Raw genomic sequence first — 26576 nt, forward strand, 5'->3', positions numbered from 1 at the left:
CAGCTGTCTGAGCTCAGACTTCAAGTTCTTTGCCTCAGAACAAAGGCGAGGTGCTCTTGGCAAGAGGGCCTCTATAAGTGTTCTTAGAACACAAAGCATCCCTCCTAGCCCTCTCTAGGCCAAACCCCCTCCAGTCCTGTGGTCTCTCAGGCACAGGCCATTGGTCTCCAAACTATCCCCTGCCTGGCAGATGCAGCAGGAGGTGGGGCACTGCTGGGATGTGCTCAAGTTCCCTTCCCAGGTAGCTTTTTCTAAAGAGAAAAGGCAGGGTGGTTTCCATCCCTTTGAAAGGCTCAGGCAGCTAACAGCTTTTGTGGTACCAAGCTTGGCATGGGAGGGAATAAAGCTCAAGGCTGCCCCTCACACTGCCCTATCCAAGCAATTTTATCTCAGCAACCCCAGAAATTAAAAACCCAAACCCCAAATAACAACAAACCTATAGTCCCTCCTGGGCCTTACTGAGTTATTAAGCAATCAGGTCACCCTGATCCGTATACCACTGCTAGGGTCAGCACTCCCATTTCATCAAAGGAAATGAGGCTAGAGAAGGGCAGGAACTTGGGTTCTCAGCTGCCATAGTCAGGAGCTAGAACTGAGAAACTCATCCAATAGCACAGGCCGCCAGCCCCTTGCCCGTCTCTACCTCAGCGCTTTCTGCTTACTGCTCCCACTTTCCTGAGGCACCATTTCCTGTACTCTACTGGCTTGTCTTTTAAGGTCTTTAGTGCTGGGTACTTCAGGATCATTTGATGCTAGTATCACTTGTCAGACAGGCTGACCTGTTCCTCTGTGGTACCAACAGACACTGATCCACCCCAGGCACATGTAAAAAGGGGCAGGACATAGGATTGGGATAGGGGCTCAGTTTCCCTAGAGCCTCCCCTGTCTGCAAGACAGCCACAACAGACCCTGCCAGCCCTATGTCCAGCTCTGTCTCTCAGCTCTTCACCTCCTGTCTTTGCTGCTACCTCAGGAAGCCAACTTCTACTTTCCTAATGACCAGGTGCCTCCCTCTTTTGAACAGTCCCAATGGTCCCCTTATTCATGGTCCAGGGCCCTTTCTCTTTGGGACAGGTGAGTGGCATGTTCTTGCTGACCTATCCACATCTATCCACAGAGCACTGTGCATCTGCTGCCTACCAGGCACTGTGCTGGATTCAGACAGGCTTCGGTGAAGCGAGTACACAGAGCCCTGGCCCATGCGGCTGAATTCACAGCTAAGCAGATGCTGAACCTGTGGCCCAGAAGCTGCTGAATGACAACAGAGGCAAGATAGGCATGGATGGAGCAGGTCATGGGGGGATATGGTCCTGCAGAGCCAGGGAGTCAAAGTCTGGCAAAGGACCCAGGTAGAAGCTGAGCTGGGCATGTTTGAAAAACACAGAAGGGCTTGGTAGGAAGATCATCAAAATAAGGAAGGGGTAGGAGAACAGGGTGGGTCTGGCCAGAGAGGAGGTGAAGGAGACCCCCCACCTGCAGGGACATGAATAGAGAAGGATGCTTCAGTGCTCAGTCACAGATAGTAGGGGCCATGGAAAGGGGAGATGGAAAAATTTGAGTGGAGTGAAAAGAACATTCTAGAAGGGGACTTGGCAAGCTGAAAGGAGCAGGATGTTGGAGAAGACTCCCTGGAGTTGGGGTGACTATGGTCAGGAGGGAAATGGACTCTATTCTCCTTGGTGCATTCCAGATCTGAGTTCCTATTTCCGAGCCTTGAGGGGGCAGGGCTGAGCCCAGAAGCTGGGTAGTCAGTCCTTGCTGGCCAGTCAGGCCCCAGTAGGCCCCCAGGGTCAAGAGAGAGTCGAGGACATTAAAAGCACTGTCCTCAGGGCAGGAAGAGAGGACCCTTAACACACTGAAAAGGAAAGCTAGGGCAGGCAGGTCATGATGAGTGGTAGGGTGGTGGGCAAGGTCCCTTTGGATGACTTCAACCCTGGCCTGCCTGCTGAAAGGATCTGCTGGGGGCTGGCTAGAAGGCTGGGGGTGAGAGGCAAGGAGAGACCAGGAATGCAGGTGCCCAGGGTAGCAACCTGCCATGTCACAGGCCCAACCAACCTCCCCCGCCCTAGTCTTGTTACTGAGCCCGGGTTCCAGATCTAGATAGTTCTGTTACCTTCCTGTGAGGCAGAGGCTGCTCTAACCTGACCAGGGTGTTCCAAATGAGCTCCTGCAATGCACTAATGGTACCACTTTCCTGAGTGGGGCTCCAGGGAGCCAGGCCCATCAAACTGGGCTTATCTGACCTCCTAGAATCAGGTAGACAGCAGCCTAGAGCAAGCCAGCATCTCACCCAGAAAGAGAATCAGGGGAGGTAGAATATCCCCCTCATCAACCCCACAGGGGTAGGAAGATAAGAGCATGCACACCAATCTGACCTCCCCCATGCCAGGCAGGGTACCAGCCTGATCCAGCATATGCATACCCCTACTGCCTACTCACCGTGGCTGTCCGCTGCTGTGTGGCCTGGGCTGCAAACCTGGCCACATGGTTAACGATGGGGGAGAAGTTAGTAGGACCATAGAAGCGAATGTGGGGCAAGCAGGCCGAGTATGCCTGGGCGATGCCATCCACACCTGCAGAAGAGTCTGGATTAGCCCAGCGCCTCACCAGGTCCCTGCCCTCACCCCACTGCTGACAAAGCACCTGCTTCAGGCTCCCTAGAACATCCCTAACATGCCAGTGTGGCCCTGTGAGTCAGGAGGCTCCCAAGGGCAGGGCTAGGTGGTAGTGGAGTCTGAGTGTGAATCAGACAGGCCTGGTTTGGGCCCTGTCTTGCCACTTCTGCCTGTGGGCCTGAACAAGCTGTCTAAGCTTTTGAAGGCTGTCTCCTTGTCAGTAATTGCCAGAGAAGGGGCCTGGCAAAGCCAGCGGTGACATGAGGAGCCATCTAGAGGTCCATTCTAGATACTCTTGACAGCTGGGAATGGGGCTTACACAGATCGTTACACACCAGGCACTCTGCAGGTACCTATTATGAAGCGCTCACCAACACCAGAGGCCCTGTGCTCCTACCCAAATGGTTCAGACCAGGGCTGATGTGAACCAACCTGAATTTGGACATGTCTCTAGGGACCTTCCCCGAACCAGACAGCTGAGGGAGCACAGGGCCAAACTTCTTGCCAGGGGACACCCATGATTCCCAAATCATAGCTGCAGTCCCAAGGTGGTAATGTGAGGGATTTACTTGTAGAATACAACCAACCTGGCTCACCCTCAGAAGCCCCCAGAAAGGAGTAGCTGGTCCTCTCATTCCCTCCTGCAACCTCTCCTCCTCTCAGTTTCTGGACTGTCCTGAAGAATGTGTAGGGGAAGGGTAGATCCTGCACTCATGTCCAGCCCCTGCCTCTCCCCACCTGCCAGGCTAACCTCCATCTCTGGCCAACAAGCCTCTTCCAGCAAGGGAGGGAGACAGACAAGAGGTGAAGGAATTTGTATAAGGGCCCCTCCTAGCTTACACAGTGCTCTGGCAACTGCTCCTCTGATCTTCACCTCTATCCCTTCTACTCAGGGAAATGAGCCAAGAAGATACCACACATCTCCCTGGAGGAGGTAAGGGGGACACAGACCAGAGAAGTGTGGGGACTTCCTCAAGGCCTCACAGCCAGGAAGAGGCAGCAACTGACCTTGACTGACCAGGACTGACTCCACATTCCACTCTTCCTCACTTGTCACTCTGACCATGTGTGGACAGAGATGGACTAGAAGGGATAGAAACCTGAACTCTGTCCCCTCCCTCTGCAAGGCAGTGTCCACACTCACCTGAGCAGAATGGGTTGGTGGGATTGAAGTTGATGGCAAACTCATGGGACACCTAGAAAGCAGAGGACATGGTGAGAGGCTGTCTCCTGCCTCACACTTAGGCCAGGCCCCAGCTGTTGGCAGGCTGGCCCCCTTTGAGACTCCTTATCCACCCCTGATCCTGCCTCATCTGTTTCTCTCACTTCATAATGGGAAAATGGAGACCTTCCATGTCAGCCTGCTGTCCTGGGGTGAGGTACAAGCTACTGTGTATCTCCTCGCCAAGAGAGTTACTGAATGGGAGAGTTGTCCCTGAGAGCAGTGGGGCCCTAGAGCACTGGGAATGCCCCATTCCTTCACCATTTGAGAAGCCACTTCTTTGGGCCTTGAAGGCTTGTCCAATCTCAGCAGAGGCAAGGTCTGGACAGGGGTCCACCTCACTGCTCAACCAACTGGGACTGACTTACTGATGAACTAGGGATAAGGCATTACAGTGGGCTTGGGGGAGGCAATGTGAAGCTTTACAGATGCCCCAGGAGGTGTGTCCTACATTCCTGCCACCAGTCCTGGTCCTTAGCCTGGGTGGATCATCAAAAGCTGGCCTTACAAAAAAGCTTCAGAGCCAACCAGTAACTGCTCTGGCCACGAGGCTGGGTCCCAGATCTACTCTATCACAAATAAGAGCTCCACACCAACTATATGCTAAGCTACCACAACAAAAGAGAACCAAGTACCTTCCCCCAGAAAACACAAGTGTACCACTGGGTGCTGTAAGGACAGTGCCCAGGGCAGGGAGCTGGCCACCCCGTGAGTGTGGGCAAAGCAGGGCAAGGCTCCAAGGGAGCAGGAGAGTCCCAGGCTGGGACATGGAGGGAGGAACCAGGGGAAAGGGACAACTAGCTGGGTGAAGGAAACATGCAAAGACTCTGAGGTGGGAGGAAGGAGAGGAAGGAAGGCTCATGGATCAGAGGAGAGGTGGGAATGAGAGGGTGAAAGGCCAGGAGGGCCAGGCCCGGCATGCCCTGGCAATGCAGGAGAGGGGAGAGACTGCCCACTTTCTCCTGGCCTAGTTTCGGTGTGCTGCTTTGGCTCCACTGGGCACTTGGCCTGGCCAAGCCCCAGCCTCCCTAGAGTTGCCCTGTGACATTTCCAAGGCTTTGCTCAAGAAAACATCTCATTCAGCTGAGTTCTTTGGAAGCTGGCTGGTGTCCTAGCAACAAGCTCATGCTGGGCCTGGCCAGTGGCTTGCTCTGCCCCCCTCCCGTGGCATCTAGAGGCCCAGCTTGGGTCCCATGGAGTCCTGTCTCACTGTGTGGGGCCAGGATGTCCCCCACTCCTGCTTCAGTCCCACAGTCACTCCCTAAAGCTCTAGGTAAGAGAGAACTGTCCTCCCCAGAGGGCTGAGAGGTGTGGAGGTGACACTCATTCCAGAAGCAGTATGTAGCACAGCAGGGCAGACCAGAGGGTGCACTGGCTGAGTTGGGCATGCCACCCCCCACAGGCTACTCCTGGGAGGCAACAGATCTAGAAATGATCCTACAGTCCATCTGTCCACCTGGACCCCAGGCCCCAGGGGCAAGTAACATTAAAGCTCTGTATCTTGGCTTTTCCATCTGTAAAATGGGACAGTATTCTCTGGCCTTAGCTGCCAGGAGCGCTCCAGCTCTGTCGTCTCTGTTCTCGATGACTTCCCAAACTGGGCTATTCGAGTCCCCTCCCTCAGTATGTGAGGTCCTCAACTGTCTTTCATCCATGGGCACCTAGGTCTCTCTCTTCACCTGTCTCCTGGCTCTCCTTCCCAGCATCTGAGACCTGTCTGGCCTGGCCCTTCTCCCTCCCCAGAGTCTTGTGCCCTCACCCAGCTAGGTCTCTTGCCATTGCCATCCTGGCTTTCCACTGAGATCAGGGAGTCCTAGAGTCCCTACTCCCCTCCTTGTGACTCAAGCCCACTGGGCCCTCTATTCTCCCTGAAACACACTTGGCTGGTTTCCTCCATTGTGAAAGGGGAACCAAGGCTGGACTCAGGCAGGCTGTGTGCAAAGCACTCCAAGGCTCAGAACCACAGCTTCCTGTCCGTCTGCCTTTCCCAGCTTTCCCATGCAGTAGCCTCTCCCTGAACTGCTCCCTGCTCTAAGGCACTCAGTCCTGCATCCCAGCCAACTTTGTGTGTATGCCTTGTCCTCCTTCTCACCCAGAGTTGGGTCCTGGCCCTGCGGCAGGTGTCTTCCTCTCTGCTCTGAGTTCCAGACCATCCTCTGTCTCCTGGCCTCACTCCCTGCCTGCCCACACTTTCCCCATCCCAGGAGGTGGTACCTGCCACCTGATGCTCCGCTGGACACCTAGGGCCTCCACGGCTAGTACCCATTTGGTCACCCACAGACTGTTCACTATCCTTTAGCAAATGCTTGTTTAGATCGTTACCATGAATGGATACCTGAAAGTCTCCAAGGCCATGTCCAAAAGAGGGTTAAGTCACTCCACCTTCTGCCTGATCCTCCTGCTCCCTCTGCCCCTGGGCCTTTTCACAGGCTATTCTTAGCTCTGGACAGGCCCCCTGTCCTGCTGCCACCCCTCTTCAAAGCCTTTTTTCTTTCCCCTACTTGGTTTAGACCTTGCCTCCTCCAGCAAGTCTTCTGTGATATACCCAGGCTGGACAGAGTTCCCTCCTGTGCCACCCCCCAGGTCCCTAATGCCCAGTCTCAGCACTCGTGACACTACCTGTCTTTGGGAATGGAGGGCAGACAGAAGACAGGAGGCCCAATTATGGTTAATTGCTTGCTATTCATATGAAAGACAATCAAGGCTAAGCACACCATTATCTGTGACATCTGCCACCCTATCTGGTGCCCTTCCTGGACATAAGCTTCAGGAGTCATATGCTTCAGGTGCATATGCTGCACCTTCAGAACCTAGGTACCGGCAGGAGGTACATGTCTGAGACACAAGTGCAGACCAGGCTGAAGCACACAGCAGAGAGAGCTCTCAGAGTCCCCCATATTCTGCCCCATCTCAACCAAAAGGAAGCTGGATCCATTTTACTCACCTTCCAATCTGGTGGCAACTGGGCTCCAAACCCCAGAGCAGGAAACATCTTATCACTGACCAGACAGAGAGAACACATGAGTCACATAGACCGGGGCCCCACCCAGTACACGCTCCCCTCCCTATCCAGGGCTGGGACTTCTGCCTTGTGTACCTCCAGGAACGGAGAAGGAAAGTTCACCCCTCAGGAACAGCCCTATTAGAGTATTCCCCTGTGATCCCCAGCCCATTCCTGGGAGCAGGTGAAGATGGCCTGACATGTCTATGCCCAGAGAAGACATTGCTAATCAATAGCAGCACTTCTGACTACTGGGCCTGGAAGCAACCTCTAGATCTTTCTTAAACCAAGACCCCAGCGGCTATTAAGCCAAGGCCACAATGGAAGTTAATGGTGGTTCCAGGTTTAAGATTGGGGAGGGCACACCTAAAATGACAAGCCTCATCTGCCAACCACAGCCCTTCATCAATCAGCCCAATTCTACTTCCTGTCCCTTATACCATCCTCCAGGCCTGGCCATTGGCCATTTACAGTTGCTTGAACATACAGGGCACCTTATCATCTCAACTTCAGCCCTGTTACACTCCACTTGAAATAGCTCTCCCTAAACCTGTTTCCTCCTACTCATCCTCTAAAGCCTAATCAAAATGGCCACTTCTTCTGACAGGTCATTAATGGGTCCCTGATATCTCATAATGCCTCTCTTTCATGCTCCCATGATTCATATGTAAAAAGGTATCTCAGAACTCCATTGACTTCTCTCTCTCTCTCTCTTCCTCTTCTAGTGAAAACTCCCTGAGGGAGGGACAGTGTCTCATTTGTTCATTGATCAACATTTATTTATCAAAGACCCTCTGGTTGATGGGGAAGACAAAGTGTCAGGGCCAGGATGGAACAGGGAGACCAGTGAAATGTTCCAACTCAGTTTCAGACCCTGATCCCCTGGAACTGGAACATCCAGGCCCCTATCCTCTTGAACTGTATGCATTTGAATACAATCTTGAGCTCCACCAGGCCCGTGTTTCCCTGGCTATGAAAGCAGAGGCTGTAGTTGGAGCAACTGAGTTTCATCTTCCATCCTAACTCACTTTCTCACTGGCTGCTTGGTGCATCATGTGTAGAAAGATCCCAGCTGGAACCTGGGCTTGGCAGTTAAAGAGTACAGCAATCAATTGGCAATGTCTGCCATGGGTAAAGGAAGGGGCAACAACTGCATGCATGCCACCTGATCCCTATTCCTAGGTTTACAGATCCCTGGGTTCCTTCTAGCTCTGACAAGCTTGGCATCCCAGTCTGGAGAGACCCCAGAGTTCTTTCCAAGATATACCTGTCATAGTCCTGAATGATCTGTCCCACTGCCCAGATGGCCGACAAGTATTCATTGGTGCCCATGGGGTTGATATAGTGTAATGAAGAAGGGTCGAGGGGATTCCCATTGGAAGCAGTGAAGTCTATTCCAACCTGCAGATGAAAGAAGCCATGCAGTGTGGCCACTGCCCCCAGCTCCATTGTGCAACTCTACGGAACAGGATAGGCTGATGGATACAGGAAGTTGCCTCATATTCCAGCTCCTGTATTCCATATGATGGTCTGGAACCTGGAAATTGCTTGGTTGTATAACTCCTCAGCTCTAATGTCATCCATGGCTCTCTATTGCTCAAAAATGGTACAGGTAGGCTACAAGGTTTAGAGACCCAGAGTCTTCTTTCTCTTCACTATCCCTGCCCACACATTCAGCAACTAGCATGGCTGGCCTTTACTCATGAGGTCCCCTGGGCCTGAAGAGCCAGGCCATCTTTCCACACTGCACAGTCTCCTTTCAGATCATATTCCAATACCTCTGTCCCACAGAAGCCTTTCCAGATTCCTCAGTCCCAACCCAAGCCATCTCCCATTATCCCAGAGCACCCAGGGGTCAGATGTGGGCTCTATACATGCCCATAATATATACAGCCCCACTGGGACCCAGAGGTCATGAGAGAGTAGGGCAGGCTATGGTTCAAGGCACCCTAGGATGAGGAGCAGGAGCTCAGTTCTGAGGCCCAGTTTTGGGGTGTACACTTCAACCACAGGCAGAGGGGCCGTCATTCTGTGGACAAGTGACTATTGAGTGCCTCTATGTGCCAGGGCCTGTGTGCTAAGCTGAGGCGGAAGGAGAAACAAAATATGCAGAGTGCCCAAGATCATGACACCAACGGTCTGGGGGAAGGACAAATGTGGACAAGTGGAAAATTCCTAAGACAGTTTCAGAGTGGACAAATGTCCTAAAGACTTGCAGGACAGAAACACTGGGGGAGAGGACAGGAAACACTGGGGGAGGTTCCCTGAGAAGATGGCAGAGGTAACCAACTGCATGGGGAACAACAACGCAAAACCCTTGGGTGTGCAGAGAGCTGCTAGGAATGGAGGCATGGCTAGAATGAAAGGATGAAGAGGCAGGAGCAACTGGATAGTGCCAGCCTTGTAGCCAGTGGGAGCAGCTGATCTTTCTTCTTTGTATAGGGGTATGGCAAGCAGTTAGAAGCCCTGTGCAGCCCTGCTGTCCCAAGCCAAGCCTGACACACCCCACCCACCAGACAAAGCACATATGACCTCTCCTCTGGGGCCAGTCCCCCTGCCCCAAAGAAGCCCTGTTGAAGTCTATCCAATGTCCCTGCTGCCGTGGCACAGGGCTGAGCCTTTGAGAAGGACCATTGCTGGGGTGAGGGATACAGAGGGACCTTACTGTGAACATGAGCTGGCAGCCTCCCAGGATGTAGTCCAGGAACGAGTAGTTGCGGTGTATCTGGAAGAATTGGTGAGCCAGTGGGTCCCTGGGTTTGGCTACAAATGCCCCTGCAGGGGTTTATGCTCTGTGTCCTGAAGCCTCAGGAGGCCAAAGGCAGCAGCTGGGTCAGATCTGACACAACAAACCCTAGATCTCTACAGCCTTGCCCTGTGAGAACCCTGAAGCATGGGGTACAGCTCCAGGCAGGGGACAGCTACCCAGTGTCAACTACACCTGCCAATTAATAGCTTGACAGAAAGTCTCCATTCACCATTACCAGTCAGCCATCTATCTCCCCGCTGCCCTCATTGCCTCCCTTTCTAACATACACAGAGTGCAGGTGCAAATCCAAGGCTTTCCTCCCAGGTTAAGAAAGCTAGAAGATGCCATGTTTGTTGTTAAGGCCTCTGCCTCCTCTGGGCAAAGCAGGCTGGTCTTTCCATATCAATGGTATTAGAAGGTCCCTCTCCAGGACAGATGAAATTAAGTGAACTTTTAAAGCAGTACCCCTCCCCAACACCTGTCATCCCTGCACTTAGGAGTCTGAGGCAGGAGGATCACAAGTCCAGGGCCAGCCTGAACTACAGTGCGAGACCCTGTCTCAAGATGGGGCAGGAGCAATTGGAAAAAGCAGTGAGGTGGGCACCAAAAATTCTGAGTGGCAGATGTTTCAGAAATGAAGCTGGAAATCACTTTTGACTTTTAGAGTGCATTCTGTGGTGCTGCCACTGGAGGTCCACGTGACCCTGTGACAACCAGGATGAGGAGGCAGAGGCCGGGCCTGGGCAGGCAGCAGCACCACGTTCTCTTGTACTTCAGGTTGAGCAGGGCTTTTGCTGTGCACATAAGCCACCTTCCCTTTCCTTACTGCTCTGTCTGCACAGCAGGCATGTGGTCACCACAGCCTGGCCAGGCCCACTCAGCTCCACTGACTTGGGCCTCAGTGGCCTCAACTCGATCAGGGCAGCCACAGCCACCTGGGTCCTTACTGCTGCTAGAGGCCAGAGTGCTTCAGTCCCAGAGTGCCCAGTGTGCCGTGATCCACTGGGATGGATGGAAGTGGCTCCCCACAATTCCCCAATTGGGAAAACCCTGGAGGTTCTTTCATAACCTTCTCAGCTCTGCACAGGAAGAAGACAGGAGGCTAACCTTCACACACTCACCCATTCTATAGATGAGGAGACTAAGGCTCAGAGCCTCAGGGCTCTGCCTGCTCTCCTGTAGGTGCCTCTGTACAGCGCATGGGCACCCTCAAGTGTCCTCTACTTACCTTACATGACCGCAGGATGATGATGCCGGAGTTCTTGTAGCTTTTCTTCTTCCTTTGCTTCTTGGGGTTGATGCACTCCATCTCCAGCTGGCACCAGGGGCAGGAAGGGAGGATCAGCTGGAGAGGCTCAGAGACTCATCCTGTCAGGGCCCCAGAATCCCCTACACAGCTTAGACTCGACTGCTGCCTCCTTTGGGGAGATGCCCCAGTTTCCCCAACTCCTAGACCACTCTCCTAGTCCCTGGGCTTGGGAGGCTGCTCTCACTTCATCCCCACCCTGCACCTCTGCCCCACAGAGGAAGACAAATGGGGGCTCTGGGACACTGTCTTGCTCAAGGTCATACAGGCAGAAGAGGTGCGGTCTAAGCCTGATTCAAAGTTTGCCTGATTCAAAGTCCTGGATTCCCTTCCAGCATCCCATCTCACCGGAACACCATCTTGAGCCTCAGTCATCTGTAACACGGAGGTCTGGAACTCTCCAATGAAGTCATGGCCTCCATCATTGTCATAGTCGTAACACATGACCTGGGGAAGGTTCAGCATGGTCATTCCAGAGCTGTCCCTAAGAGGTGCTCTCAGCCTGTCAGCACCTGAAAACCTTGTGTCTACTGTGTGGGCATTCCCTTCATGGGCTGGCTAGCCCTGGGACTTAGAGCTGCCTCTTGCAGGAAATCTCCCATGACTGCTAGGGAAGCAGGTCACTGGTGCCTGGGGATGCAGGCTGTGCTCCAATGTGTGCCAGTCACCCCCATACCTGACATCTGGTCCTCCTCTAGCTGGGCTAGGACCCTTGGAAATCCTATCCAGTAACTCTGCAGTCCTCAAGGAGAGCAGGGGATATTAGAATAGGGCTCTTGGGGGTGGGGACCTGTCCAGGTCCTGAGAGTCAGGCAGATCCACGTCTAGGACTCAGGGCTCCTGCCTCCTTTCCCCCAATATGGGAGTCTTCCCATCTTAGTAAGAAGAGCTTTGAAGAGGCAGACCAGGAGCCTCGCTGGGGTGGACTGAGGCAGGACTGGCAGAGTGGAGAACATGGCTCCAGAGTCGCTCACCTGGATGGGCTTCTCCAGATCCCCATCACACAAGGATACCAATGGCACAGTGAATGGTTTCCACACAGGGTCCAGAGTGTATTTGACCACCTGGGGGACAGTAAGGGGCAGGGTGCTCACAGGTCAAGTGAAGACAGGCATGGTGAGAGGACAGACCCATAGTCATACTTCCAGCTTTGGAAGCCAACATCCCTTTGGCCCTTCAGGTGCCATCTGCATATCTAGGGCTGTACAGGCCACCCTGTACTGTCAGTGTTGGTGACCACAGAGCCGTAAGACCCCGGACCCCTTGCACTCACCTCAGTCCTGTGGACCAGCATCCATTTGCCATCATCCCCAGGCTTGTAAAACTCAAGAAACGGGTCTGACTTCCCAAAGAGATCCTGGGGGAGGCAAGAGGACATGTGTGAGGTGGTCTGACCCTACAAGATCCCAGGGTCTGGTGTGTGGCCTGGCCACCTACCTCCCTCACTCGGTGTTACAGTGTGGCCAACCTGTCCTTCCTCTCCCCTCAGCCTCCTCAAGGTTCAGTCAGAGGCCTGGCACTGCCACTTAAGAAACAAGAAACCCCAATGGTGAGGTGAGATCCCTGTGCTTAAGAGACCCCAAAGCCTTGGGTGCAGCATCAGCATAGCAGGGTTCCTAGAGCCAGGCCCAATGATTTCCATAAGATAAAAAACCTAAAACTGTAGCCAGGCGTGGTGGTGCATGCCTTTAATCCCAGTACTCCACTCAGGAGGCAGAAACAGGCAGATTTCTGTGAGTTCAAGGCCACCCTGGTCTACATAGTGAGTTCCAGGACAGCTGGGGCTACAAAGAGACCCTGTCTCAAAAAGACCAAAAACAACAACAAAAAAAACCCCTAAAACTATGATGCGAGCCAGCAAGATGGCTCAGATGGTAGCGTACTTGCCAACAATCCTGATGACTTGAGTTTGATTTCCAGAACCCACATGGTAGAAGGAGAGAACTGACTTCCCCAAGCTGTAACCTCCACACATGTCCCATGATGTGCACACATTTCTTTCCTCTACCCCACAATAAATAAATGTAATAAATAAATCTATGATGTTCATGACCAAAGGCGTGGTAGCCTTTAGAAATTTACTTATCTGTTAAAAAAAAAAAAAAGACACTAACAGAATTACATGGAAGTGAAGGAGTCAGAGAGCAGAGGGAGTAAGAACACACAGAACAACAGGTATGTGTATCAGGGAGGAGGGCTAGAGGAGGGCCTTTGTGGAAACAGGCTAGGGCGTGGGGGGCATGACAGTGTTCATGGAACAGTAAGTGTGTGGGCCCGAGGCAAGAAGGTGCCTGGTTTAACCGAGGCACTGCAGGCTGGCACTGTGGCTCCATGGCAGAGTCTTGGCCTAGCAGGTGTGAAGTCCCATCCTCAGCCCTGGAAAATGAGGAAATTAATAAAACTGAGGAGAGTCAAGAGGATGGTCTCGGCTGAGACTCAGAGTGAGAGGGAAGGTGGAGACAGTACAGGAATTAGGACCTGGGGGAGCATGTCAGGTAGAGCCCTGTGGGGGACTATGACAACGGGCCATAGCAAGAGGATTTCTAGCCACAATCTGCATGCTTCTAAGTGGCAAGAAATTCTCCCCCAGTGTAGGAAGGCCTAACTCACATAGTCCTGTGCTCAGCCTGTCCAGCGGGGATGAAGATGATGTGGTCAGAGAGGGCTAGACCGCAGGGCCCTGGACTGGGGAGGGCCTTGCTGCTGATAGTCCACCCCATATGGCTCACCTTCTTATCCAGTTTCCTGCCTGCCAGGCTCAGTGTGATGACACGGTTATCGGACAGCTCCTGAGCAGCAATCTGTAAGGATGAGGCTGTGAGAAGTCCGCTCCTTCCCTTCCCTACCCTACCCTACCCTACCAGGATCCAACTCTCCAGAGCTAGGTGTGGGATGGAGAAGAAAGTGAACCCAAGTAACCCTAGACCAGTCCCTTGGCTTTCAAACCTCAGTTTCCATTTTCTGGAAAATGGGGTGAAATCATACTGATTATGAGGAATCAGAAAGCAACTCCTATGATTCAGGAGAGATGAACAACATGGGGGAAGAGGACTCAGGGACTAGGCAGGGGAGGTGGCCATGAGCCAAGGGGAGAGGTTCTGAGCCAGGGAGCACAGACTTCCTCATGCCCTTTGTGTAACCTGGGAGCTCACACTGCTAAGAAGCCACATATGGGGAAACTGAGGTCCAGGGAGGGGTGGGGACCTAACATCAAACATCTGTCAATGTCTTCCCCATAGCCATCGCCTTCAGACTACAAGCTATGACCCTGAGCTGCCAAGAGTCCATTGTGGCCTCTCTCTCCTAGTGTCCCTGCCTCCAGGATGGGCTCACCTGAGGATGGCCTTGTCCCCTCTACCCCCAGTACCACAGGCCAAGGCCCTGACAAGCCTTTCTCCCCTACCTGTCCTCCACCCATACTACAGGTCAGGACCTATTACTGTCCTAGAAGAGGGAATCCAGGCCTAGAGTAGAGTCAGTGGCATCCTGGGGACATACTGAGTGGGGTCCCCTGCTGGTCTATAGGTCCAAGGAAGCTGCCCTGAGAGTTGACTGAGAACACCCAGGGCTGCTAGGAGGGGCCTTCCAGGCTGGAGGAACACTAGGTACCATCTGGGGTGTCTGGGGCATGCTAAGGATTGGCTTATTTTGAACTCAGGGCATGAAGAGAAAGGATAGAGCTACTGAGCCAAGAAAGCAAACCAGGGGCTGATGGTCCTCGCAGCTAAGGAAGGACTTTACAGGCAGTAGGAGCCATGGGTGGTTCTAGATCAGGAGGGTAAAGGCTCCCAGGAGTACAGAGAAGTATGAGCTGCCTCCAGCAGGGCCTCACATGCTGCATGGGGAATCTCACTAGTGGAACATTCCCTGTCCTCTTGGGCCTCCTTTCCTCATCTGTGAGATGAGATTGCCCTGCCTTCTGGGACTCTGAGAACCAAGCAGCTCATCTACAGGAAGAGCCTGCTCATCACTGGGATCACTGCAAGGTACAGGGGGAACTATTGTGAATCACTGGACTATCTATACAGTGTAGACAACAGCACTCAGGCACTTCTGAAAGAGCCTCCAGGGGAAAGCAGCAGCAGGGGGCCAGTATGGGTGGAGGATACCATGTGGGGGGGTTCTAGACAACCTCCATCCTATGAGAAGGAGGCCCCTTGGCCCTGAGCCGCATCATATTGGGCCTTCTGACAGTCCCCCAGTCAGGCAGCCCCCAGTGCATCATCTGTGAAGCCAGGAGCCCGTTGCTAAGAGACCTGTTGCTAAGTTGTAAGTTGGGCCTTTTTACTCCCAACAAAGCTGGTGATTATCTGCTGGGGAAGCAGCCCATTGATGGGGGAGGGCAGTGGAGGCGGAGGAGGAATGTGGAGGGCAGGGAGGGGGGCTAGTACCGTAATCAAGCCCTTCCCTGCAGGCTTGTCATTCATCAGCAGCAGAGGCCGTGTGATCTTCTTGCTGGAGACAATCTGGAGTGGGAGAGTCAGGGAAGAGCTCAGGGAGGTGGCAGGGGCTCTAGGGGACAGGTCCTCAAGAAGACTGTCACCACTCAGCACCATGCATCACACTGCCTCTTGGCAGCGCTTGCCAGACTTTCACCTGTAGAGCCTGGCCAGGGAAGCAGATGGCATCCATCCCAGCCAACCTAGGCCCTTTCAGGTTCAACACCCAAATCCACATAGAAAGGAAGCATGAACCCACTAAAAAGTCACCCCAGTCCCAGCCCACCACACCCCAGCTCATGTACTCCAGGGTAAGATGTACCTCCTCATGCAGTTCTATCCTTATTCTCTGGGGCTGGTTGATCTCCACAGCTCCCTATCTAACTGCTCTATGGACTGTGTCCCAGGCACTCCTACCTCTCGACTTCTGGAAGATCCTCTAGTTGGGGCACCAGTGGGAGCTGGGTGGGCAGGAGGGAGAGGTCAGGGTGTGGCATCACCATTACTCAGTCTGAAGCCTTCCTGCCCTAGTCACTGCTCTCAGGACCCGGGCAATTTGAGGGCGAACTTGAGCTTCTGTACCTCCTGCTTCTTATACATAGAGGTATCCCAGCCACTTCCCTGCTTTGTAAGTCTACCTCCTGGAAAGACCAGGCACTCGGTTTCTACTGGGATAGCTCAAAACAATTTTGAGCTACTGGGATAGCTCAAAACAATTTTATTATCTCGCCATTCTATATATAGGGCAGAGCAGCCATTATTATCTTGAAGTGAAATGTAGGGAAACTGAGCTCAGGAGGAGGTGGAGGCTTGGCAAGGACAACCAGTCATAGGGTCTGACTGGGACTATATGTCAGAAGCTCCCAGTCCCAGCCCTCCCATCCTCCAGCAGATGAAGAAGACTGCTCTGGACGGGGAAGTATGGCTCAGAGGGGGAAGGAAGCTGGCTGAGGGGACTGCTACCCTAGAGTCTTGCGTACTGGCCAAACACATTCCCAGGAGTCAAGGTCATACCTGATAACTTTTTTGTTGTTGTCAGGAGACAGGGGTTCCCTATGTAACCCAGGCTGGACTGAAACTCAAGATGCTCCTGCCTCAGTCCCTGAGTGCTGGAATGAGAGGTATGCATCCCCACACCCCAGGAGACATCTAACAACCAAAGGCTCTGACCATGTGGGGCCTGCTTCGCTGTAGCAGCAGCTGGCTGGCACTGGGTTAGGCTGACCCTCTAGAAGAGCTCTTCTGCTTGGCCCCAAACTCACCAGACTATGCCTCTTTTAGGGCCTGCTGGCTTCTGCACAGCTGATGGGGGAGTTTACCAGGAGAATCCGACAGGGAGAGCAGGGGTGAGAAATTCTGTCTGAGAGCTCCTGACCCCAGGAACAGAGGCAACTCCAGGGCCTGCATGCACCCCATTGTACTAGGGAGCCCTGGCTTACCGTGCCCAGGCTACAGGAGAACTGGCCCAGGAAGTCATGCTCATCCAGCTGCGCACTGGACTTGTCCTGGTCAAAGAGGGCAAACTTGAGCTTCTGTACCTCCTCAAAGTGGTAATCCAGAACGAACTTCTTGGAGAAAGCAGGATTGAGGTTGTTGATGGCTGTTTCTGTTCTGTCGTACTGGCAGAGGGACAGGGTAATGGGAGGCAGAGTCAAGGAAGCCAGGTCCTCTTCTCCAGCTAGCTGGCAGAGATGGACCTGCTACTTAACTAAGCACCTCCAGCATCAGGCATTCACAGACCAGTGTTAGTCCTAGCTCACAGGACGGGTTACATACACACAGAGGGATTGAATTGCCCAAGACTGAACAGCTACATGGCCAGTCCAAGATTCAAGCACAGGCTTGGCTCTAGTACCTACATTCTTAAATCTGCAACCCTTCTCTATTCCCAAGTGCCAGGGTAAGAGATGGAGGACAAGTTCCTCTCCCCATCGGGGCCTTAGTCTCCACTGTACCCTGAAGGGCTTTGGCTATGTGGCTTTTCTACTTTTTACTTAGGGAAAATCCCTCTCAAATTACAATTCATATTCTGCCAAGGGAGAAAACAGAAAGAAGGCAGATCCCAGAGGGAGGTGGAGTGGAGGACTTGGGTGGGGGGTGTTTGTGTCTTGTACAGTGAAGCCCAGCACGCCCACCTGCTTTTGACACCAGAGCATGGGTGGGGACAGGGCAGGGCACTGTGGGTGTGTGGTAACAACTGGGCAGGAAGCACCTCCTGGCCTCAGGACACGGAGGCTCCACATTGCAGAGTCTGGGTGACAGTCTATTTTGAGGCCTGGGCTATGTTGATTTTTCCTCCTCCCACCCAGGCTTCCAAGGACAAGAACATCAGGGGTCAGGAGAAGTCTTGACCTAGACTATTTTTAGCTACTGTTGACAGTTTAGGGGTAGCAGAGATTGGAGAGCATGCCTTAAGTAAGGGGGAAACACACTCTGAGGGGGATGGGGGTGCTCTGCAGACACCACAGAGGAGACCAGTGCCCTAGAAACATCTACTACAGGCCTGGACTGTCTCCAGACTCCTGGGCTGACTGGGCATCCCAACTTCCTCTTCTTAGCTGTACCACCAACATACTGATGATAGAGAAAATTCCCTACCCACTCCAGGCCCCACTTTCCTTTCTGTAAACTGGTCAACAATCTCAGCACTTTTTTTTGTTTTGAGAAAGGGTCTGTCTCAAAACAAAAAATAATAAAAATAAATAATACATAAAAATAAAAACAGGAGCTGGGTGTGTTGGCACACATTTATAATTCCAGCACTTAGAAAGAGGAGGAGGATCAGGAGTTCAAGTTTATCCATCCTCTGCTATATAGATACTTCCAGGCCAGCCTGGACTACATGAAATCCCTGTCTCAAAAAGAAAACAAAAACAAACACCCGCCCCTGAGCAAAAAAAACCCAAATATGGGGGAAAACCACATGCATGTAGAATGATTTAGAAGGCCGGACCTCAAACTGTAAATAGTGGCTCTCTTCTAGACTGGCTTCAAATTTAACTGAATTTGGTAATAAATATGGTTTCCTTTGTAATAGGGAACAAGGCCAGTTTTGAAGGCTGCCAGCATGACCACTTCAGTTTCTGGGTAAGCCTCCTGAGCTACAGCCCTTCCCAACCCTCAGGCCAGTCTTTTAGCTCAGAAGTCTTTGGATGAAAAATGAGTTCCCAACTCTGAAGCTATCTACTGCAAGCAAGTGAGAAATAAAAGCATTCTTTCACTAATAAAGAGACAGGTTCACCAAAGAACACCTGTAACACCGATGCTATACTGTACTGCCTCTCACAGTTTCTATTTAATTTCCTCTTAGGTTGACATTTTCCCTTGTGTTTCCCATGTTCTTTTGCTTTCTTATGTGATTTTTGTTTTATTATTTTTTTTTTGCTTGGTTTTCTGTTTGTTTGTTTTTGTTTCTGTTTTTCATGTAGCCCAGGCTGGTCCTGAACTCCATACATGAAAACTGCAGGTAGCTTTGAACTCTTGATCATCCTGCCTCCATCTTCCAAGTGCTAAGATTCCAGGCCACCTTACCCAGTTCCCATTTATTCTTGATAAACTCTCCACTCCTCCACTTACCACTGCTGTCTCAGCATCTTGGTATGTAAAGTTATTGACAAAACCAACTGCTTTCTAAGAATGACAACAGATATTGATTTGAGGGTAAGATTTACTAACTGCATAGAGATCATAACAAAGTGCTAATAAACTGACTTCTGTTTCTAATTGGTATGGAAGAGAGAAAGAGAGAGAAAGAGAGAGAGAGAGACAGAGACAGAGACAGGTTCAGAAAGTGACAGTGGCTTGCCTCAGGTCACATAGCAGGAAATACCATGGCTAGGTCTGGATCCAGCTCAGGGCCAAAATATGAGCAACTCATTCTCTTTGCTTCTGACCAACAGATGCTCATTAAAAATAAAGCAGGCAGGTTACTTACAGGAAACAAGCCTGTACAAAACTATAAAAGCTTTGTATAGCTATAACCATATAAAGTATTAGGATTTTTAAAATACAGTAATTATAATTATATATCTATAGGTAATAATTTAGACAGAAGTATTTTTAAAATATTTATTATTTTAATTTTATGTGTATGTGTGTATTGCCTGCATGTAGGTAGGTGCACTCATGTTGTGTATTGCCCATGGAGGTCAGAAGAGGGCATCTGATCCTCTGGAACTGGACAGTTGTTAGCTGCCATGTGGGTGCTGGGAATTGAACCCAGGTTCTCTGCAAGAGCAGCCAGTGCTCTTAACCACTGAGCTATCTCTCCAGCCCAAGAAGTATGTTTTAAGTAATATTTTATTTCTATCTTTATGTTTTTTGAGAAGTGTCTTACTATGTGGCCCAAGCTGGCCTGAAACTTGTGATCCTCCTACCTAAGCCTCCCAAGTGCTGGGATTAGAGGTGTATACCATAACACATGGGTTAATATTTTAAATATATTTAAAATACATTTTAACTTAAAAAGGGACAATTTTCTAAGTGATCCCCTACCACTAGCCCTTATCCCAAGAGCTGAACCCTGGACTTCTCTGGGCACAGGGAGAGCCCCTTGCACAGTCCAGCCAGTCCTTATCCACCACAGATCCATGTGTTGGGCCTTACCTCCATCCACCTGCCATTGTCTTCCATAAAGAGGACACAAAAGGGGTCAGACTTGGAGGTGACATCCCGGTCCAGCAGGTTCTGGCCACTCACTGACAGTTCCACCTTGCACACACAGCACTGGGAGCCCAAGGGGATAGCCCCTACAGCTGGGGCACCCCCATCGGGAATGCAGGCCATGGGGGTTGGTGGTGGCGGCAACAGCAGCTCCTGGCAGTCTAGGGGATTAGAGCTAGCATCAGGAGGGGACACATACATGCTACCCCACCATGGGGAGCCCTCACCACCTGACCTTCAATAACTTGGTAGAGGCTGGCTGTAGAAGTGCAGCCCACAGGAGGCTGAGGCAGGAAGCTTTCAAGTTCAAGGCCAGCCTAGGCTATGGAACAAATTCCAGTTTCAAAATAAAACAAAGTAGACAACAAGAAGGCAAGAGGAGGAGGGGTGCGGTGGTGACACTGGGCAAAAGCTTGTGGGAGGGAGAATGCAAAAAAATATGGAATGAAGGGGTCTCTGGGAGACCTGTCTGGCTTGTCTTTGACATCCTTTCTCTGCCTTGTTCCTTACCAGGGAGATATGCACTGGTCATGGTGTTGGCCCCTGTCAGATCACAGGAAATCACATTGGACATGGGCATCCTACACGCACTGTGTCAGAAAACCTGGGCTTCTCCTGAGCAACGGACATGTTAACGTCTCGTGGCTACAGTGGAATGTATAATGGCTCAGGTTTCCCTTGTTGCTTTGGTTACTAGGAAGCACACTTCTGATAATTTATTCAAAACTGGACCTTCTTCACTGGTGTGCTTGCCCTGTATCTCCTGCCCAAGTTCATGGCTGGAGTAGTACAGGAAGGTTTCAGGTACATCTGAAGAATGTGCACACAAATAGATGAGCAAACATGCCCTCTAACCAACTCCAGTCCTGCCTGAGTTATCTTGGACTTCAGTGCACAACTAACCCTCCCAGTCATCCCTGACCCTCTCTACCACCCCCACCTCCTTGGGCCAGTGCTCCTCTCTTGCCTGGTCACTGACACTGCTAATGGTTAGTGTTTCCATTCTTCTCAGAGAACAAGTTGTCCACATGAAGAAGTGGTGCTTCTCACCCACCACATTTTGTGTGTGTGTGTGGGGGGGGGAATGGGATCTCATTATGTAGCCCAAATTGATCTTGAACTTGTAATCCTCCCCTCTCTCTGTCTCCCAAGTGATTACAGGCATGCACTACATTTGGCTTCCTGTCTTTTCAAAAGCTCATGCTGGCCATGGTAGAGCTGACTGTCACACTAAGGAAAGGCAGCTGCTGTCGCCCCCTGCAAGGGAGGACCATGCCACAGACTCTTCTCCCCAGACCCCAGACCCTCCCCAGTGCCAGCCTCCTGAAAGACACTCGAGACCGTGCTCCCCTGAAGCCAGTGTCCCCCAGGGCCCACTTGGCAGGAACTAGAGAGTGAGGAAGGCAATCTTCAGCTGGTCCTTAGTCCTCAGTCCCCTCCCTGCCACCAGCTGTCCCCAGAACCTCATTACAATCACAGAGCCAGAGCGGCAGGACAGCACTGCAATTTGCCTGCAGGATTTATTCTTGTCATGTAAAAATCAGTTTCCACAGGAGGGGCTGGCAAGCAGTGTTCACTCCCAAGGTACATGACCGGATAGCGAAGGCAAGGCCTCAGCCAGCCAGCAAGTGTCCACAGGGGTCCCTGGCCTGGAGTGGCGGGTCATGGGCAGGATCATTACCTGACTTTACAAACAGAAGAAAAGAGGCTCAGAAAGTGGGAATCACTCAGTTGCTGCCCATGGCCACTAGCCAGAAAGCAGCAGAGCCTCTAGACACCTCAGGCAAAGCGGGGTCAGCCTGAGAACCCACAGAACAGGGAGCCTGAGATCAAGAGATAGGCTGTGGGGCTGGGGAGCCATAGACACCCCCATTTTAATCTTTTTGCAAGGCTGGGGATTGAAGGTAGGGCCTCCTGCTTTCAAACCAAGTACTTGCCATTGATCTCCACCCCCAGCTCATTTTGTATTTTTTTTATTTTGACACAGGCTCTCACTAAGTTGCCCAGGCTGGCCTTGATCTCACTCTGTAGCCCAGCAGGCCTTGAACTTACCATCCTCTCATCTCAGAGTCCTAAGTAGCTGAGATTGCAGGCCTGCACTCCTAGGCCTGGCCTCAAAACCCAATTTAACAAGTACTCAGAAAACCCATAGTGTCTGGGGTCCTCAGTTCCTCTGAAGGAGTCATCTCATTCACTAGTGTGTTCTAGCCTACCCACTTCCCCATCACCACATGGAGTTCCATGCATCCTTGGTACTGGCCCCTGGAGCCCAGAGCTCTGCTCCCATCCAGAAGGGGTCAGGCACACACATCCAGCTTCACAAGCTCCCTGGTGCAGTACACATGTGGGGCTGGTCACGTGTACATACTCCCCACACACACTCATATGACCACTCTAAGGCTACTTCCTCCTGTTCCCTTGATAGCCACTAACCTATCCATGTCCCTACCATCTTGCATTCATTATTACACTAGCATCCCACCCTCAATTCCCCTGCCTGCCTGAGAGCTTGGGGCAGGAGGGCCCGGTCCCAGGGGAGCCCATAAGAACTCCACCTGAGTTAGCCCTTGGATCCCAGCTAAAGCAGAACAGAGTTAGGGTTGGTAGAGGAACCTTTCTTAACCCAGGGGCAGGGCCCCTGTCTCTAACTTACCTTCTGGCAAGAAGCTTCTGGATCCCCGAAAAGGAGAGCACATGGTGTCTGAGGTTGGTAATGGCAGGGGGTCAGAATGGCCCTCAGTGCCAGCCCGACAGCGGGCAAGCAGCCGGACCCTAAGGCCTGACGCAATGGAAAAAGAAACCACAGCCTGGGCTGGGCCAGCCCCCTCCCCTCCCTCTGGTAGAAGGCAGCAAGGTGTCATTAAGGGGGGGGTTGGTCTGGGAGCGCGCATTGGGGAAGATGGAAAGGCTCCAGGACAGCACCACCTGCAGGTAATGTGGGGTTTGGGGCTGGAGAAGGGGGCACAGAGAGCCAGAGCCTGTCCCAGGGATGGTCCTGATTCCTGGTACACAGGAGTATAGGGCCCTGAGAAGGAACTTGGAGGCAGGGATGCAAAACCAGCAATCCCGTTTACAGATGGCCCAACTGAGGCAAACAGAGGGTAGGGCTTGGGAATGACTGCATCATGCATTCAACAAGCATTCCTTGCACATCCTGGGACTGCAACAATAAGGCTAAGGAGTATGGTATGGTGGTTTGAGTTGTAATCTCAGCACTCAGGGGGCAGAAGCAGGAGGCTCCTGAGTTCAAGCTCAGGCTGGGCTACATAGTAAGACCTGGTCTAAACAACAAAAAAAGACATAAAAGATTTAGATCCCATTGGGGCCACTGCCATAGGGACCAAGCATCCTGCCCTTGCCAGAAGGATGGGCTCTGTCGATGCTAGAGCTGAGTCACGGTCTTCGAGTATTATAATTTAGCCAGAACCCTTGTAACTCATCACCAGTGATGCTCCCTCCCTTTTCTTCCTTTCCCACGTCCCATGGGACAGCCTCTGCCCTTCCCAGCTGCAGCCAACATTGGCCTCATGCCTCCACTTCCCCTACCGAGACCTGGTAAGCTCCATCATCTCTTGCCTAGCCGTGCCCATTCCATTTAACTTTCCCTGCTCCTCACACCCAGCCAGAAAGACTCATCAGTTATATAAGCCAAATACTACCATAGAATACCTTCTAATGCCTTCCTCTTCCAGGTCATATACCGCCCCCCGAATAACCCTAGGCGGAGCTGATGCCATTTCACCCCACTCTCCCCCAGTTCCTTCCAAGCTGCACTGGCCCATGTTCTGCTCTGCAGATATACCTACCTTACTTCTGCTCCAGGACCTTTGCACTTGATGTTCTAGGCAGAAATGCTTTTCTTCTCTAATTACGTAGAGAAGATGCGGATGGCTTAATGTCCCATCTTCAAAAGCCATCTCTAATCACTCAAGCTAGTGCATCAGCTCCACATAATTTCTTTCAATAACCACTGTACCCAATGACTATTTTACAGACTCCTTCGTAAGACTCCAAAGTTGAGAGTTCCCAAGGGAGGCCCTTGCACTGTTCCCCAGCACCAACACAGATCTGTACTCCGTGAGCACCCAGTGTGAGGGGCGAGGGGCCCGTAATCTTTCTGAAGATTCAGAAAGTGGGACTTGTGTCCCACTTCATTGGGAGGGGGAGGACTGAGGCCTAAGAACTGCTAAGGGATAGACAGAGCCCAAGCCCAGAAAATCTGAGCCTAGGAGCCAGATGCAGTCCAGGGGTCTCAGGGTAGTTGAGCCAGCTAGGAAGACCCCAACTTTGGGGTGATCATGACCAGAGTTACCACGTTAGGCAGGCCTACCCAGGAGGCTGGTAGGGGCACTGGAGACCAGACGAGGCCAAGAGTGGGTGAGGGGTGAGGGCAGAGCCAAGGTGACCTGGCAGTTCAGTAGCTGGATTCTCAGCAGTGGTCACTCTGACACCAAGTTGCCTGTGGGACTGCAGATAAGGACTCCTAGTGGGAGGAAACACGTGCCATCAAAATAGTATGTCCAAGGCTGGGAGATGGCTGAGGGGGTGAAGGACTTGTTCCACATGTGTAAGGACCTGAGTTTGAGTACCCAGAACCCATGTAAAGCCAGGAGCAGTGGTGCACATCTGTAATCCCAGCACTCCTGTGGTGAAAAAGGAGGTAGAGACAGAATTCCCCCAACGCTCTTGGGCCAGCTAGCCTGGCATGCACAGTGGCAAACAACAAAGAGACCCTATTCAAATACAGGGGAGGACCTGAGGTTGTCCTCTGACCTTCACACACACATATTGTGGTACATACATACATACATACATACATAGACACACATACACACTCCAGCATGTCCTGTAATTTGAAAATTTTAAAAAAAACAACTTTTTTTCCAATGAGAACTATAAAAAGCAAAATACTACAAAGTCTTGCTGGTGGCACTCACAGTTAGACACTTGATCCTCTGACTGGTATCATGTGGAAGCTACATTAGCAACTCTGGACACAGTCCCCTGTAGTATGGTTCTGCCATTTCCTTGCTGTGTGACCTCAAGTATATTACTTAACCTCTCTGTCTCAGTTTTGCCCTCTGTAAAAGAGGGGCAATAAAAGTATTTTCCTGCGTTGTTCTAAGGATTAAGTAAGATAAAGCATTTTTACTATTATCAGTGGTTCTTGATCCCTAGAGAATGGAGAGAGCAGACCAAAAAATTGGGGGATGTGGAGGAGGGTGAGGAGCTTAAACTGGTTAAGACACACAGCTCTTGGCTGCCCTTTTTGCTGTGGGTACAATGCACCATGTTGTGAAGGCTAAGGTGGGGATGGGGCCAGGGAGATAAAGAGACTGGAACATGGTGGTAGTCCTTAAGGCTTCTAGCCCACCCTGCCTGTGGAGAGAGGGCTGGATCTCTGATGATGGCTGGCAATCCCGAGGGTCCCAGAAACCATGGTACCTGAGTGGGTACCACCGTAGAAGTGTGGTTCATAGTTTGGGGCTCTCTTGCTCCAAGTGTGGTTCTCAAAAAGCACCAGAAGGCACCATGCGGCCACACCCCGATCTGCGCCATCAGAAGCACTAGGGAGGAGCCTAATAGCCTGTGTTTGAGCAAGCCCTGCAGGCAAAGCAGAGGGGGCCAAGTACTCACTAATCATGGGTTAGTCAGCCAGGTGCTGGTTTCTCCCTGGGGGAAGCCTGAGGCTGCCCACCTGCAACCACGATGGGCCTGTGCACCTGAGGCTGGGATCCCACCTGGGGGGTGGCTCTAGCTTGGCCTACATGTAGCCCAGTTACCCAGATGTCACAGGTGCTTTTCACAAAGGCCCTGCCATCCCAGTTAACACTCTACTAACCAGAACCCTCTCCTGACCAGTCACCCCTTCCCTGTTGGCCCTGGGGAGTCCTCAAGGCTCTCAGGAGGCTTGGGATGGGTCTGGAGGGCACTGTCACTCTACATAACAGATGATGAGACCCAGGAAGAGCCAACAGATGCACACAGCTGATTTTAAAGAATCTGTTCTTGCGAAGGCAGTGCTGACTGGAAAGAGGCAAGGTTTTTGTGTTCGGTCTTAAGGCCCAAGACCTCATCTTGGAGGAAGCTCAGTCTCTAGCTGAAGGCCCTCCATCAATTGGAGGATAATCAGTTTTACTAAAAGCCCTCATTTAAATGTTAATCACATCTTAAAAATACCTTCACAGAAAGATCTACACTGGTGTTTGGCCAAACAAGTGGTCGCCATAGCCCAGCTAAGTTCCTAGGGACAGTGAACCATCCCAGCACCTTAAACTTTAAAAGGCGGGAAATGGGGTGCTGGGGCGGGGCTCTGACTTCCCAAGTGTAGGAGCTAGAGGCCACTTCCACCTGTCATCCAGAGGTGAAGGGGAAGGTGGGGGTGGTCACCCTGACAGAGATAGAGCAGGAATAAGTGTGAGTCATAATGAGGACCTGGTTTCCCCCTTAGTGCACCATGAGCTCCATCTTCCAGACCTTCCTGACACCCTGCTGAGGCCTTGTGATCACACCCCCACTGTCCCTGGAGGCTGGGCAATTTGCACTGGTGGTTCCTGTCCTTTAGCTCCAGGTTGACATGTT

At 51.9% G+C, this 26576-nt stretch overlaps 1 protein-coding gene across 6 annotated transcripts in view; it reads right to left on the minus strand.

Moving 5' to 3' along the window:
* Positions 1–26576, minus strand: part of Cpne2 (copine 2) — a 39940-nt gene that overhangs the window by 5897 nt on the left and 7467 nt on the right. For 3 of the 6 annotated variants that reach the window (XM_017798626.2, XM_008834913.3, XM_029564412.1), the window contains 13 exons: positions 19938–20155; positions 16772–16951; positions 15285–15359; positions 13623–13694; positions 12167–12250; positions 11868–11957; positions 11242–11340; positions 10816–10902; positions 9504–9563; positions 8106–8239; positions 6782–6836; positions 3760–3811; positions 2440–2573 (listed from right to left, as the gene is read on the minus strand). In XM_017798626.2, coding sequence (XP_017654115.2) covers positions 2440–2573; positions 3760–3811; positions 6782–6836; positions 8106–8239; positions 9504–9563; positions 10816–10902; positions 11242–11340; positions 11868–11957; positions 12167–12250; positions 13623–13694; positions 15285–15359; positions 16772–16951; positions 19938–20117 — 1302 coding nt within the window. In that variant the 5' untranslated portion in view covers positions 20118–20155. The remainder of the gene's footprint in view (positions 1–2439; positions 2574–3759; positions 3812–6781; positions 6837–8105; positions 8240–9503; positions 9564–10815; positions 10903–11241; positions 11341–11867; positions 11958–12166; positions 12251–13622; positions 13695–15284; positions 15360–16771; positions 16952–19937; positions 20156–26576) is intronic. The other 3 variants (XM_029564414.1, XM_029564413.1, XM_029564415.1) reach the window with 3 other exon arrangements.

Source organism: Nannospalax galili, unplaced genomic scaffold (assembly GCF_000622305.1).
Source record: "Nannospalax galili isolate Female #2095 unplaced genomic scaffold, S.galili_v1.0 scaffold957, whole genome shotgun sequence".
NCBI lineage: Eukaryota > Metazoa > Chordata > Mammalia > Rodentia > Spalacidae > Nannospalax > Nannospalax galili.